Below are 16,960 nucleotides of genomic sequence, written 5' to 3'. Positions count from 1 at the left end.
ACCAGTGTCAGATATTGGCTCCAACTCCCTCCAAAATCTACAATACAGGGTCTTAATATATCCTCAAGAGTTTGAATGGTTCTCTCAGAGTGTCCATTGATTTGAGGATGATAGGCCGTGCTATAATTCAACTTAGTTTCTAGAGCCTTTTGCAGTTTCTACCAAAATCGAGATACGAATCTAGGGTCTCTATCTGATACTATGCTTATTGGTACCCCATGTAATCTCATAACTTCGTCCATATAGAGTTTAGCAAATTTCTCCAAAGAATATTTTATATTCACTGGCAGGAAATATGCGGTTTTAGTTAATCAGTCTACTATCACCCAAATCGCATCATGACCTCTTTAAGTTCGCGGCAACCCTGATACAAAATTCATCGTTATGTGCTCCCATTTCCATTCAAATATCTCTAAAGACTGTAATGCTCAGCCTTCACTTGTTGACATGTAAGGCACTTTTGCATAAATTGAGCAATCTCCGCCTTCATATTATCCCACCAATATAGACTTTTGAAATTCTGGTACATCTTGGCACTACCTAGATGCACCGTGTATCTAGAGCGATGAAATTTCTCCAAAATCTCATTCTTCAGTTCTTCATCCTTGGGTACAGCGATGCTATTTCGAAACCTTAGAATCCCTTCAAGATCTAGGTTAAAATCAGGTAATTCTCTTTTCTTCACTTTTTCCACCCACTTTTGTACCGTTGGCTCTTTCTTTCGACCCTCTTTAATTCGATCCAACAATATCGATTTCACCTAAATATTTTCAAAGATAACTTTCTGCGGCTCAAGATGAGGGTTCCATTCACATAATTTTCTAACAGGTTCCACTCTTCCACCATTAAATCTGCTAGTTGAGCCTTCTGACTTAAAACATCTGCTACAACATTGGCCTTTCTTGGATAGTAATTTATGGTACAATCATAATTTTCTAAAAACTCCACCCACCAACGTTGTTTCAGATTTAACTCCTTCTAAGAAAATAAGTACTTAAAACTCTTATGGTTCGTGTATACCGCAAATGTCACCCCATATAGATAATGTCACCACTTCTTTAGAGCAAACACTACGGCTGCAAGTTCTAAATCGTGTGTTGGATAGTTTAACTCATGAAATTTTAACTTCTGAGAAGCATAGGCAATTACATTCCTATTTTGCATTGGAACACATCCTAATCATTCTCTCGAAACATCGGTATAAACTGTATAGCTATCCTTCCCATTTGGCAAAACGAATACTGGAGTCATGGTCAATTGCTTCTTAAACTCTTGAAAACTATTTTCACACTTAACATCCCAAATATATATTTCTTGTTTCTTTGTCAAATTCGTTAGGGGTCCCGCAATTCTTGAGAAATTCTTTATAAACCGATGGTAGTACCCCGCTAGACCTAAAAAGTTTCAAACTTCAGTAGGATTATCCGACCGTTTCTATTTGGCAACAACTTCCACTTTAGTCAGATCTATAGTAAGTCTATCTTTTGAAATTATATAGCCTAGAAACGTCATTTTCTCTAGTCAAAATTCACACTTGCTAAACTTAGCAAACAACTTGTGCTCTCCCAGGATTTGCAATACTATTCTCAAGTGTTGCTCATGCTCCTCCTTTGTTTTAGAGTACAACCAGGATATCATCAAAAAATACCACCACGAACCTATCCAAATAAGATTTAAACACCTGATGCATTAAATCCATAAATGCAATTGGGACATTGGTTAAGCCAAAAGGCATCACTGCAAACTCTAAATACCCATATCGAGTGTTAAAGGCAGTTTTTGGCACATTCTCCTTCCTAATTCTCAATTGATAATATCTTTGTCAGAGATCTAATTTAGAAAACACCACAACCCCTTGTAGTTGGTCAAATAACTCGTCAATGTGGAACAAAGGATATTTATTCTTAATGGTCACTACATTCAACCCTCGATAATCAATGCATAACCTCAAACTCCCGTCCTTCTTTTTGACAAATAACATTGGAGCACCCTAAGGTAACTCGTTCTAATGTATAAATTCCCGTTCTAGCAAGTCTTGTAATTGCAATTTTAACTCCTTAAGTTTCGCGGGCGCCATTCGATAAGGAATTTTTGAGATGGGAGTAATTCCAGGTGCTAGATCAATCTCAAACTCGATTTCTCTCTCGGGTGGCAATGACACCAATTTATCCAGGAACACATTTGAATATTCATTTATCACCGGCATATCTTCTAGTTTCACTTTTTCTCCTGGGGTGTTAACTCCCCGTGCCCCATTACTTAACAATTTGCTAACCCTAATTCTCGAAATAAAGGCAAATGAGGCTAGAATACCCCTTACATCTAGTTTTAGAGTTGCCTCACCGGATATGCTAAACTCGACCACCTTTGTTCGACAATCTACCTAAGCATGATAACGAACTAGCCAATCCATTCCTATAATAATGTCATACCCCTTAATGAGTAGACTTATAAGGTCAACTACCAATTTTCGCTCACCACCCCAAATATCGCAGTTTCTATACACCTCGTTGGCAAGTAAAGATTGGTTACCTGTAAGTGTTTTTACTTCTAAATCATATGGTAGCCTCTCGACCTTCACATTGGTTCCACACATGAAAGTAGGATTCACAAAAGAATGCGTAGCACCAGGGTTTATCAAAATCTTGGTCAAACGATGAAAAACAGGAATCGTACCTTCCACTACCTCCGATGGTTCAGGTACCGCCTGTTGGTCCAAGACGTACACTCTAGTTGGCACCGTTGGCCTAGTCCCTCATATGGTAGTTAGTTTAGGGTTTGATCAGTCAGCTAGTTGGGCATCACTAATGAGTGGACAATTAGCGATCTGGTGCTCAGTACTTTCACACCATAGGCACTTTTGAGCCTTTCGCCAACAATTATCCTCGGTATGGTTGGATTTCCCACAGTACCCACAAGATACTCGGAGAGGCGAATGTCTGGCCTTCCTGCGAGGCACCTCTTGCTTGTCCCCTTCCACCTGGAGCTCCTCTTCGAGTAACTCCCCTAGATGTACCCGTAAATCTTCCACCGCCAGCTCGTCGACCGACTTTAGGAGGTGGCATGCCCCGATCACTATGTACCTGCCCCTGACTTCCACTAGGCGCACCTCTCCTTTTTACATGAAAAGCCCCTACTTGTGCCCTGGCAATTTCTATTTTCTGAATTTTCTCCAAAACCTCCATAAAGTATTAATTTGTGCCACCGTCAAGGCCTCATGTATTTTCACATTTAGTCCCTGTACAAACCTCCTTACCCTCCTTTACTCCGTAGTTATCAATTCGAGAGCAAACTTTGATAGTTTAGTGAATTGAGTCTCATACTCAGATACATTTAGGGTTTCCAGACGGAGTTTAATAAAATCATCCTCTCTTTTTTCCTGGACTATCGGTGGGAGATATTTCTCATTAAATTCACGCACGAATTTCAACCAGATCCATGCGGTCCCCTCTCTCTCCCACTTAGCCCTAACTATATTCCACCAGGTTCTGGCTCGTCTCTCAAACTGAAATATAGCAAAATTCACTTGCCTATTCTCCGTATAGTTTAAGACAGCAAAAATATTGATCATCGTCTCCAACCACCTTTCAGCTACCTTAAGATTCGGTCCTCCAAGAAACTTAGGAGAAGAAAATTTTGGAATCGCTCTAGGGCCCTGTCTTGTCCCATTTCAGGGTCCCTAGGTTGATTAACAGGAGTTTGACCCTGTTGCTCTACCAATCGAGTAAGAATATTGGTCATTTCCTGAATTGCCGTTGCCACGTGATCCCCCCTTCAGCTCGGGGTCCAAGTTGTGCCTCAACCGTTTCACCTCTCTCCTCTCTCGATTCCTGTACTGGTTCTTGTGCCTGTCTAATCCCACGACCACGGCTAGAACCACGTGTTCGGGTAGTTCCACGGTTCTGACTTCTCCTACCCTCTATGGTTCTTTTGGACAATAAACTATACAGATATAAGTAAAATAAAATAATTATAAAGCTCAATAAAAATATTTCCAAGTCATAAAGCAAAGGCAATACAACACATTTAAAATAAAAATTTCCTTTATGTACATAGCAAAATAAGTCACATAACAAGTTAGAAAGTACTGCACATGCCAACCTAATACAATCAAAAACTTATAACAGCCAAGGGACATAAAACAAAAAGCAAGCGCTATATACATCAATCTTAGCACGTCAATATCAAAAATAAAAGATGACGTGTTATCCCAACTATGTCCCTAACTATCTCACGCAATCCCTCAAAACTCTAGACCCCTAGTCTAGTTAGTCATCGACCCGACCGACTCTGCCTCTTCCGCAGATGCAGCCGGCTCCTCCTCAAGATCCTACTCAGGATCACTAGGAACTGCATTCCCTTGACCCTCGTCGGCCAAGTTCTGCACTACTTCCTCTACCAAGGCCCACACTCAGTTAAAATATTATCGGTCCGATCTCTCACATCCTTGACTACCTGAACAAGGCGACCATTAGCCTCCTGAGCCTGTTCTCGAAAGGCATTGGTTTGCTCCTACTCCTCGAGAACCGAAACCTCAAGCTCTCGAATCCTAGCCCCCTGTACTCGTAGAACCACCTGCAGATGCTCTATCTCTGTCTGGCATCTACGATTGGCACTATCCAATCGTCTCCTCTCATCGGCAATAGTGAGAACTACCTTATCGAGATAGGAGTAGGTCCTCCAGCAGTCACAATGTCGAATCTTACGCATTGGAGACCATCGACATACGGGCCCTCCGGGATGCTCCTGGTAGGTAAGTACTCGACATACAGGCCCTTCAAGATGATCTTGGTAAGTAGGTACTGGCTGAGAGGGCTCGGCACTCCCACTCGCACCATTACCCTCTATAGCCTACATTACAAGTAACATCGCAGGAATAAACAATTTAGACAAATAAAACTAGGCTAAGCACCTATTCTCTGGGGTTTCACACTTAAGCAATCAGAAACAAGCTATATCATGTATACATCGCTCAATTTACCCAGACCAATTCAAACCTAAGCTCTGATACCACATGTGATGACCCCACCGCTCCCTAGGGCATACCCCAGGATTTAGCGGACCGTCTGCCTAACTCTCACCAGAACTCGTTTATTTAACTTAATCAAAATAAGTTACAACCTCAAGAGTAAATGAAACCACAGTTCCCAAGCTTGGAACGTACATTTACATTCATTTCTATTTCAAACATTCATACAATCCCAAATGTCACAAAAGATTTGAGTTCCAAATACATTCAACCCTAATTCGAGCACTAGCGCGAGTACAATCGCCAAAAATTTAAAAACTAGATAAAACTAGCCTGTATCAGCCTCACGCCCTCGCTCGTACCCCTTGTAAGAAAAACAAAACTAATAGAGTGAGTTAAACTTAGTGAGGTTCCAAAACATCATGTAGACCCAAATAGTAAGTTGACCAATATTTTTAAAAGTGTAAATATCAAAGTAGCGATATAAAAAGTCAAGAAAATGAGCAACAACCCTTCGTATAGCCAATCACTAAATATTCAACAGTTCAAGTAAAAGGATACAGTAACTTTTGCAAATTAGCTCCGCTATAGCTTGATCAAGTAGTAGTTGACACTCCGTCAACTTTCAAATAAAGTAACCAGTCCAGTAGTGCTCCACTTAACTCCAATCTCAGTCCATTATTCAAACCCCCTACCGGGCCCGAATTCCAAGATAACTACTGGTGGTAATACTCGAACATACCAATTAGTCGGGGAGATAACACTCCACTCGACAACACTAGATACCCAGGGTTCATTATCTAATCGATCAGACCCTTGCCGACTCGACTCGATTAACTCGCCACAGGGTTTCTAGAATTCCAAATAGTATTCAAGTCATATACATGTATATCAAATCAATTGCAATCAATGAACAATAATATATCACATTAAGGTAAGTGCGATAAAGTACACCCTTGCCCGACCAAACAAATCAAATATTGTCCGATCACATTAGTAAAGCATTTCAATAAAGTATCAAGTTCAATCACGCACTTGGAATCACTCACTAAAGATTTAGTGTTTTTCAAGATCACACTCAGGTGCAACTTCTTGGTTGGATTTCAAATCTGCGATAAAATGTCATTTAAGAGTTTGAAATCAACTAGAGTCCAGACATTGGAGTTTCGCTTAAAGAAAATCAAGTAAATGAAACTCGTTCAAATAGTATTCATGTTACTTATCAAACTCTAGAAAATTCATGCTCGCTCTTTTAGTTTTATAAAGAAGCGATTAAAACTTTTGAATTCGCACTTGGTATGAAAGATTGAGAAAATCATAGTTATAAGGGTCGCTACTTTCACCTTTTAAAGGGTACGAGTTTTGGTAAAATTTCAGCTTATATACCTCTACTAACGGAAACTTGAATACCATAGACAATCCAAGTTCACTTCGACCTCAAATCGTTGCTCAAGTTTCAAGTTCGCATGCTTATCTTTCGAGCGAAAATTTGGGCAGTATGCCCTTTGTATTTATCCATTTTTCAGCCAATTATGGCTTCATTTTTTTTTTCAAATCAGCCCAATTCAAACACACAAGCAAGTATATCAAGATAGCCCTTCCACTAGGCTAAATAACATCCAAATATAACTCATTTCTAGCAACTACTCAATCACAACCAATGCTGGAAATTCAACTTTCAACTCTAAAAAGTAACAATCACTTCACAAATTCCATTTTCAAGCTCAACAACAACATTTGCTAGTTAAACATCAATAATCAAAGCTGAAAAATATAAACCCTAGCTGAAATTTTCACTACACTACCAAAAACTAGAAAATCATCCATCATATGCCAAGATTAAAAGCTTCTATAGCATCTTTAACTAGATTAAGAAAAATAAAAAGGAGTTCTAGACTTATACCTTACAAAACTTTCTTAAAAGTGAGGAACCAAACAATTTCTCTCAAAACTTTTACCATACCAATCTTCCCAAGCACAAAGATGAAGATTTAATCGGTTTAGTTTTTTCGATTCAACTCAAATAAGGCTAGAATCAAGATTAGAAATTGAAAGTTTCTTCTCTCTTTTCTCTCCTCTATGTCTGGTCCACCACGAAGAAAAGAAGAGGAAAGTGAGCCAAATTGGTAGATAAGAAGGAAAAAAGTTAGCTTAGTTAAAGTTCCTTGGATTTCCGACAAGTGTCGCACCAAGATTCAATGTCATTTTTTTTCTTTTCTCCCTTTCTTTTGTCAAGAATTTCGGCTGATTTAGGGGATACTTTAGGGTTGATTTTGCTGAATTAAAAGCAAGGAGATTAAGGTAATAAAGTAGTGTTCAAGTGGTGTACTCAATTGGTAGCAAACGATGCACGTCGGTTCAAGTCTATTTTCCTTAACTCTCTCATACTTGTGTTTTAACTTGTGATTCACTCACTTAATATTAGCACTTCTAATCACACACTTTCTCCTACCTAATACTCACTCTTACCCACCAAATTTAGTACATACTACTTACCAATTAATCACACTATCAAAATACGCAAAAACTTTTGTTTACCCTAACTATAAAATTAAAGGTAAAACTCTCAATTCTATTATTTATTACAACTATTGAGGAGTAATTTAGTAGTAAAGAAATTATAAATTAACTTATTTAAAAAAAAGAAAATTTTAAAGAAAATATGATGAATTTTGCAAGTCCTCACATGTTGTGCTTCCAATGACTATGTGAAATGTTGTGAATGTTTGTTTGGGTGTTAAATGCTTTTCAATGATTGTTAAATGGATTTTCAATAGGCGAGTGCACTTGATCAATGTGAATGCGAATTTTTAATGATCAAATGATGAAATATTGCTTGTGCATAAATACAAGCCATTGGCTGAATTGGGTCCTTGCCCATCGTTACCAGTCGATTTGAGCAAGAAGCAGACTCGGTCGGGCGACTGGTGACCCTGGGACAGTGTTTAGAATACTCGAGTATGATCACGAAATTTGGTGGAGTACTGGTTAGTGAAAGAAATGCAATGAATAAAATGACTGACTGAATGAAATGATCACAGTTGGAGTTTTATTTTTAAATGTTTTCACATGTCAGAGGAATAAGGGAAAAACGGTCGAAGACTGAATGAATGAATGGCTCTATATGAGCAGGTATCCTTCCAATAATTGAATGTTTGTTTCTTGAATGACTGTTTATTACTGTAGAACGTGTGCAAATTGTTAAATGTAATACTTCCATGTTTTATCTACCTGATTGCTTATTTTAGAACATCACTGAGTTTTTAACTCATTTATTTAGTTTTGTTTTCCTTACAGGAGTGGAGGTCCGGAGCAATTAAGTGTGAACTAGTGTGTACAACCCTCTTGTACCTATACTTTTGATAGATAGAATGTATTTTGACATTAGATGTTGTATCTTACATTTGGCTTTTGGGTTGTAAATTTAAGTTGAAATTCTTGGATGAATGAAAATTTTTATATTATTCTAGAGGTGTGAAAGACTATTTTAACAATATAAGTAAGTGAGTCTTGACAAGAGTTGGACAGATGGTCTGCCAAACCTTTGGGTACACCCTAGGGAGAGGTGGGGTCGTCACACATTGTCACCATAATTCTTATGAGACAAATATCATCACCATAATCCTTTGATCCCAAATATTTAACATCCATTTCTTCTTCAAGAAGAAAAGTCAATTACTATTATAAATTAAATCAATCATCATACACCTTCAGGGCGTTTAAAGAAATTGACCATGTGAAGATGTAATTATAATTTTGATTTGTCAAATGTACTTCGGGACATTTTTCTTCAGGATTCTTATTTTCTTGTCCTTATAATTATTATCCCATTTTAAGTGGTAACTTTTTCTCTTGTCATGGTAAAATACATATTTACCAAAATCATGGTCATGGTAGCAACCATAACTAGTAAATTGAAATTTAGTTGTACTCACTTCTGGGAATGAACTAGAACAAACATGCAATAAGTACAGAATACTTCTCAAAATTTCTCTCAATATTACTACTACAAGAGCATATTCGAGAAATATGTAGAGAATATTATTTTCAACTAAGAAATAATTCTAAACATAGCAAATTTGTGTACTTGCAATCATAATAAATTTATCATACCAGGTTTTAAAATAATGACCATCTTCTAGTGGGCAAATGTTTTCGTTAAAGGGCAACCATCTTCGGATGGTCGAATCTTTTTTTTTTTAAGTATTTCAAAGGACAAGTAGATCCTCAAACATAATTGATTTTCTATAATAGCATCTCCAAAACTCATTGCATCTGAATATAAGTATCTATAACAAATAATTCTAACGATAAATAAGTAGAATTAAAAGGAGAAATATTACATCAAAAATGTCAAATAATATATGTTCGTGTTTAGTGGTTGCTCAGCAGTAGGCACTTGTATTTTGTGATAATGTTAGCCATAAGAAATTGAAATAAGTTTGTGAGTTAGAGATTTACCTCAATTGGTAGTCAAGAGTTGCTCGAGAAAATATCCAATAGTTAATTTGACACTAATAGAATCTTGACAAAGTCTCGTGTTTCACCTTGCTCAGAAGTAGAGATTCGTGCTGATAATGTGTTATAAAACTAATAAAATAAAAGGATAATTGCAGAAATCTCCCCTGAGGTTTCTGACATTTGCACTGACCTCCCCTGTGGTTTGAAAAATTACACTGACCTCCCCTAAGGTTACTAATCTTTTGCAAATTCAGTCCAAACGATTAAAATATTGTTTTAGGGAGTGAAATTAGAATTTTTTTTTTACCAAATTTGTCCTTTGTACTACATGTCCAATGAATAACAAAGTACTACAAATCAATTAACAATTAATAAACTTTAAGGAGTATAGTTTATAGGCAAATACATATTACCTATTTAAAGTACCGGCTCTTTATGGGTATTTTACTTTCAAACATTTAATTTAATACAAATATTTACGCTCAAATACAGATTTATATTTACTTTCAAATATTTAATTTTTGTTAAATACAAAAACTACCAATCTCTCTTCCGTAAAAATATTAATATAACACTTTTTTAATTTTAGTTACAAACATTTATGTATTTAACATAAATTAAATGATTCAGAATAAAATGCCCATAAAGAGCCAATATTTTACTCATGTAATAGATGAAAGCCATAAAAAATTAATACTTTATGGGCCATTTTTTTTAATATTTAATTTATATTAAATAAATAACCTACCGATTTCCTTTTTGCAAGAATATTACTGTAACACTTTTTGAATTTTACTTACAAACATTGATATATTTATCATAAATTAAATGTTTGAAAGTAAAATACCCGTAAAAACCCGGTACTTTAAATGAGTAATGCGTGTTTGCCCATAAAGAGCCGATAACCATTTAAAGTACTGGCTCTTTACGGGTATTTTACTTTCAAACATTTAATTTAATACAAATATTTACGCTCAAATATAGATTTGTATTTACTTTTAAATATTTAATTTTTGTTAAATACAAAACCTACCAATTTCTCTTCCGTAAAAATATTAATATAACACTTTTTCAATTTTAGTTACAAACATTTATATATTTAACATAAATTAAATGAATAAAATGCACATAAAGAGCGAATACTTTACTCATGTAATGAATGAAAGTCATACAAAATTAATACTTTATAGGTCATTTCTTTTTTAAAAAAAATATTTAATTTATATTAAATAAATAACCTACCGATTTCCTTTTTGCAAGAATATTACTGTAACATTTTTTGAAATTTACTTACAAATATTGATATATTTATCACAAATTAAATGTTTGAAAGTAAAATACTCGTAAAGAGCCAATATTTTAAATGAGTAATGCGTGTTTGCTCATAAATTATACTCCTTAAAGTTTATTAATTGTTAATTGATTTATAGTCTTTTGTCATTCATTGGACATGTAGCACAAAGGGTAAATCTAGTACAAAATTCTAATTTCACTCCCTAAACATTTGGACTAAATTTGCAAAGGATTAATAACCTCAGGAGAGGTCAGTGTAATTTTTCAAACTACAGGAGAGGTCATTTCAAATGTCAGAAACCTCAGGGGAGGTTTCTACAATTATCCCTAAAATAAACTACTATAACAATGATTGAAATATTAGAGAAAAAAAAGTAGAGGAATAGAGAATAATTTTCTTATTAGTTTCAACTAATCAAAAGTCATCTCAAGAGGTGCCAAGGTACCTCTATATATAGGTACTACAAAATTAAAGATACATCAATTTTATTAAACACTCATTACTACAAGAACATGAATAATCTATGAATCGATTCATCCATTCCATGAATGGGTCTATGGATTGAAACCGTTCATCCAATGTAATTCGTTTGCATAATGTAGCAATGAATTATGAATTAATTCTCTTTGAATCAATGAATTATGAATTAATTCTCTTGAGAATACAAATAGACATCCACACTTTTAGTTGTTTCATAACAAGTATTGTTTAATGATTTTACATATAAGTATATTGTTTAGGGTAAACACTTGAGTAGACCCAATTTATGTAGACCCTATAGCCCAAATTTTACCGCACCATCTCACAAACTTAAAACTTCATGGCGTGGCAAAATTTGGACCACAGAGTCTATATGGACTAGGTCTACCCAAGTTTTTTCATTGTTTAGTGCTGCTATTAGTTAGAGATTTTTCTATCTTTCACAAAGTTAGTTCCGATTAGATCCATTATGAGTTGGATGAACCAAACTATACATTTGGATAGTGATTTATTTGTAAAAGGAATTATTTGATAGTATCGTAAACATTTTTTCAATCTATTTTTTAATATTCTCAACTACTTTTTTATCTCATGTAAATCACATTACAAAAGTGAATATTATTCCAAAAAAAATTTCCTAAATAATCTCTGTCCAAACACCCCTTGCTTTTTTTGGTGGAACCAAATGATATGTATTAGCTACTTGTACCATGCCTTAAAACAAAAAACGAGGCACAATAACTAGATCAATAGATGAAATGATCATTTTACTGCAAAGAATTTTGTTGACGCTCAGGCAACTAAAGTTTTTTTTTTTTTTTTTTTGCCACGTACCAACTACCATGATAATAAATCCGCAGCAAGGAATTGAGTTTTATAGCATGTCACTGTTGATTGTTTTCTATTGAATGCCTAAAATTTAAATCATATCTGAATTCTTATTCTACTCTTATGCAAATGTTATATAGTTACGCAATTCTGTGTATCCTACAGTTTAGTGATGCAAATGTTGGGAAAGCAGCAAGCAAATGCTACAAAAACTAAACTCCCTCAGCTTGGATTTAAGCAATGGCAGGAATGCATTTACTTTTGCAGCCAGAGAGTAATGATCCCAAGAATTTATTGCCCTTTTCCAACAACAAAAGACTCCCAATCCAACAACAATTTATTGCCCATTTCCCATGCACACACTACAAAACACTCGTAATCCACAACTCTCACCAGTCAGGCAGTCACCACCATTAAAGACACCAACCAAACACTTATATTGACTCATCCCACTCGGCTTTGAACTTTGAAGCACCCCATCTGCTAACCGCCAAACTCCCGTACTTATTTCTGTTCCTCTTTATGCTTGGCACACTATAAAAACACACTCTCATTGCAGCTTTTGCTACGCAGTGCATAAACTTCTGTAGTTTTTTTTTCTTTCCTAAATACATTAAAGTTCATGTGATCATGAACAAAGGTTACCTCATTCCAAGACGAACATCGCTGGCGTTGCGTTGCTTGTAGATTACTAACAAGAGATTGCATGGTTTGATTGCATCATAAACACATTTTTTTATCATTTTTTTTTATTTTTTCAATCACATTTATATCTTGATATATTACAATATAAAAAATACTATACTGCTGTCCAAAAAAATTCTTTCAATAGTCTCCTATCCAAACAATTTAAGATTAGACTTCTCTCAGGCAAAGTGTCCCAACCTTCTCAAGTTTTGCACCCTTAAATCCATTGAAAAAAAAAATTTCAAATCCTCCACAAGGGTCAAACTTTCAGAACCCTCTCCTGGGGTGTGCGTGTGTGTGTTGATGATGGCAGAAGTGAAAAGTAGCCGTGTGAAGGTGCCTTCTCTGTTGACTGTAGTTTCAAGCAAGCCAACAGCTCCGGGACGAGTTCACAAGTTTACAGCATTGGACCATGCCATGGGCTTTCATACGGGCCATATTGTTTTCTACTACCGGAGAAATCCAATTAGAGATGGAGCCTCAATGGAAAATGACTTGGACAACCTTCGGATCTCCTTGTCGGAGCTCCTATGCTTGTATCCGCCTGTTACGGGGCGGTTGGGCCGCGGAGCGGATGGCAATTGGGAAGTAAAGTGCAATGATGCTGGGGTGAGAATGCTAAAGGCCAATGTGTGTGCTACGCTTGATGAATGGCTGAGATATGCCAATGCGGCTGAGGAGCGAGATCTAACGGTTTGGGAAGATTTGCCGGATGATCCACATATTTGGTCACCATTCCGGATCCAGGTATTTTATGGGTTTTTGAGGATAATTGGATTTGCTGGAAACATTTTATATGTATTTTTGTTTTCTTGAAAGGTAGTGTGTTATGTCTTATGTCTTATGTTGTAGAGCACTTACAGAATCTTCATATGATGAGATAAATGAGTAATATGTTTTTTATAATGATACTTCAATATATCCAAGAATAATTGAGACTACTGTTGAATCTTGATGTAAATTGGTCAAAATATGGGAAATTGGCAAATATCGAGACTCAATGAGACAATTACACGATTTCTTGGCCCTTGTTAACACAATTAGGAGGGAACAAATTTGAACAAGTTTGAATACCATTATATTTCAGACAAACTTGAACGCCATGGTTTCCGATTTGTTTTTGATATTCAAGCTTATTTAAGCTAGTTTACGCTCCTAATTTGTGTGAGAAAATTTGAGACAAAGGAAACTACCAAACTACTTCCCTTTATAAAAGCCTTCAAAGGAAAGTCAACAAGTTACATAGACTTGTAACTATGTAAGGATGCTACTAGCCATCTAGAATGAATTTTCCAGCAGGACCATCAATTACAGACAATTGTTTACCATTTAGCTAGTTGAAGCACTTGAATTTAGTTCATTTTCTTTATGGCGTTTGATAGTTTCTATTTGCAACTTGCAGTATTAATGATTGTACATGCTCCTGCAGATAAATGATTTTAATTGTGGCGGCCTAGCCGTTGCCATAAGCTTTACCCATATGCATGCAGATTTTACCTCAGCAACGCTACTCATCAAGTCCTGGGCAGAAATTCATCGCCATGAACCTGTTGCTCACCCCCCGATTTTCAATCTGCCTTCAGTTATCAATGAATCTGCTGCATATAGAAGGTCGTCAAGCATGTTTTCTGAAACAAATTCTGAATTTGAAATTCCCTCAGTGAGAATGGGAAGAGCAACATTCAAGTTCTCTGAAGCAAAGATCAGGCAATGTCTTTCAAAAGTGCATGAAAGTTGCCCTGATGCCACTCCATTTGATGTTCTAGCAGCATTATTTTGGTCTAAAATCACACGATTAAAATCTCCAGCATGCGATGACGACAACAAATGCTCTCTTTCAATGTGTATAGACTTGAGGAAACGCGAGCGAGACTCAATTCCTTATGGATATTTCGGAAATGCTCTACATTTCTCCAAGTTATCTGTGAATGCTGAAGAATTACAGAGCGATAGACTAGCTTATATAGCAGGACTTGTGCATCAGCATGTGGGAAGCATTCGGGATGAAGAATTCTGGGCTAATGTGGCTTGGCTTGAATCGCACAAGAAGGAAGGGGGGCAGTATCCACCACCTTTCCAGCTGTTTGGCTGCGAATTAACATGTTTGAGCATGGAAAATACAATCAGTTCAGAGGGATCATTTACTTATGCAGCAATGTTTAAACAAAATGAGAAGCCTATCCATGTGAGCTATCACATAGGGAATGTGGGAGGTGAAGGTTTGATTCTGGTAATGCCTTCACCTGAGGAGGGATTAGCAAGAATTGTGATGGTTACGTTACCAGAAGAGCAGATTGTCAAGCTTTGTGAAGATCAGACTATTTTAGGATTGCAACCTTCAATGCTGTTAAACGGAAAACAATGAAGGATGTCTTTTAGATGGTTAGTGATAATGAATTGCCGCACGGATTGTTGATATTTCTGGTAATGAGTAATTAGCATTTTCTGATGATGACTTAAAAAAAAAACATTTTCTGATAATGCAGAAGAGCGAAACCCTTAATCTTTTGCCTCTTGGGAAGTCATATCAGAGCCTGTGCAAGTGTGCTTATAGGTTTAACTATTGCAAAACCATGGAGCTACATCCAGGACACTTGACCTTTACCAAATGTTTACATGCAATTGTGCATTTGCCCTAATTGCCAATAACTTCTTTAACTGATTAACTTCAGTTCATAGGTAAGTCCTGTATTATCTAGAGAAACACAAAACTGCAATCAAATTTATATGTCACCAGGGAAAAATGTTGAAACACTCAGAGAAATACTTCAGAAAAGCACGTACATGCTTCATGTGTTCATGGGCCAAGCCTGAAACAACTTTCATCTGATGTTTATTTTGTGCATGCTATCTAAACGCATGCTTGTCTCTACAACTTGTTGAGATAAGATCAGAACTTTTCTACAACCAATATAGGGATGTAAATTTCTCTTTGGTCGGTGGGGCACGTTATTAAATTAGAAAGGTAAAAAAAAATTCTGAAAAATGTTATCCCAGAACCAAAAGTTTTTCTTGGTTGGTGGTGGGCAAAGTGCCACCGGTAGCAAAAGATAAAATTCCCCACTGTCTTAACAGGAAAGCTAATGAATATTGAATAGTAAGAATAATTTTGAACTTTTTTGTTTCTTTTGGCAACAAGGAGAGTAATAATTGTTGATAGGTTACATTTTTGTTAATAATTTTATAATTATTTTCCTCTTTTATCTTATCAAATATTGTGTTAATTGGTGCAGTGGATTCTATGTACTTTTGGTAATGTGCTGGTTGCAGAGATTTAGATAAAAAAGAAAAAAAGAAAAGACGGGAGTTTTTAACTAAATTTGTTAATCGGCTTGTGATCACGTTAAAATTAAACTCTGCACGTCCTAAGGAGGCTCGGGAGTGGACGCGTATTATCCGGCGTGCATTGAAACTTGAAGTGGGGTCACGAATGTTCTATCGGTTGATAGACTTTCTAATTTGCTTTGAATTAGTAATGGTAGTTCAGTAGCGATAGGAAACTAGTCAATTAGGACACATCTAGCTTAGTCTAACCTACTCTTACTCCTAAGAGGGGAGGACTTACTTTAAAGGAAGCGACTCTAGGGAGTGGGTCGAAGCGACTCTAGGGAGTGGGCCAATTGAGTCGGGGGAACCTGACGGGAACTTAACCACCATCTGACCAGACGGGTGCACCACTCACCCATATGGATTTAGAACACTCCTCATATTGAGACACATTGATGGGAGACAAGGTTTGAACCCTTGACCTCCCACCCCACTATATACAGTGGTGGTCAGCTCCTCTATTGGGAGTTGGTTCAACTAGTTATTACTTATTGGTAAATTTCGTAGTGTATTCAGCTAATCCAAGACAGGTGTGGAAAGGTAAAAAATATGACAAAGAAGCCGGTACGTTGCAAGCTGACATGTACGGATGATGAAGAGAATATTTCTGCAAAAACAAGTGGTGACCTATAACAGGCGCGGGCGGTTTGGAAAAGTTGCGTACTGCAGAAGCTGGAAATGTATTGGGGTATTACGGAATTAACATAAATATAATGGGTCTACGAATAAAACACCGAAGAGAAAGCGTAAGCAGTACTAAACACAGTCATGCTTGGCTTTGAAGCAACATATGGTCAATATTGAATAACGAGTTGATGGCTTTTAAGAAGTGAAACTTAAGAAAATAAATGTTTGAAATATTAAGTTTTTTAATTATATAATCTATTTTGATTATAGCTGTTCTAATATATAGT

The 16,960-nt window shown here is 36.3% G+C and overlaps 1 protein-coding gene across 1 annotated transcript; it reads left to right on the top strand.

The window, feature by feature from the left end:
• The first annotated feature begins 12,898 nt into the window (after nucleotides 1-12,898).
• LOC113727433 (protein ECERIFERUM 2-like) lies at nucleotides 12,899-15,168 on the top strand. The gene is made up of 2 exons (XM_027251592.2): nucleotides 12,899-13,466; nucleotides 14,149-15,168. Exons 1-2 carry the CDS (start codon nucleotides 13,023-13,025, stop codon nucleotides 15,082-15,084), a joined length of 1,380 nt encoding a protein of 459 aa, XP_027107393.1. The 5' UTR covers nucleotides 12,899-13,022; the 3' UTR covers nucleotides 15,085-15,168.
• Nucleotides 15,169-16,960: the final 1,792 nt, after the last annotated feature.

The sequence above is a fragment of the Coffea arabica genome, chromosome 2c (assembly GCF_036785885.1).
Source record: "Coffea arabica cultivar ET-39 chromosome 2c, Coffea Arabica ET-39 HiFi, whole genome shotgun sequence".
In the NCBI taxonomy this organism is placed as follows: domain Eukaryota; kingdom Viridiplantae; phylum Streptophyta; class Magnoliopsida; order Gentianales; family Rubiaceae; genus Coffea; species Coffea arabica.
The sequence above is the reverse complement of the archived record's forward strand: the minus strand, read 5'-3'. Positions and strand labels throughout refer to the sequence as shown.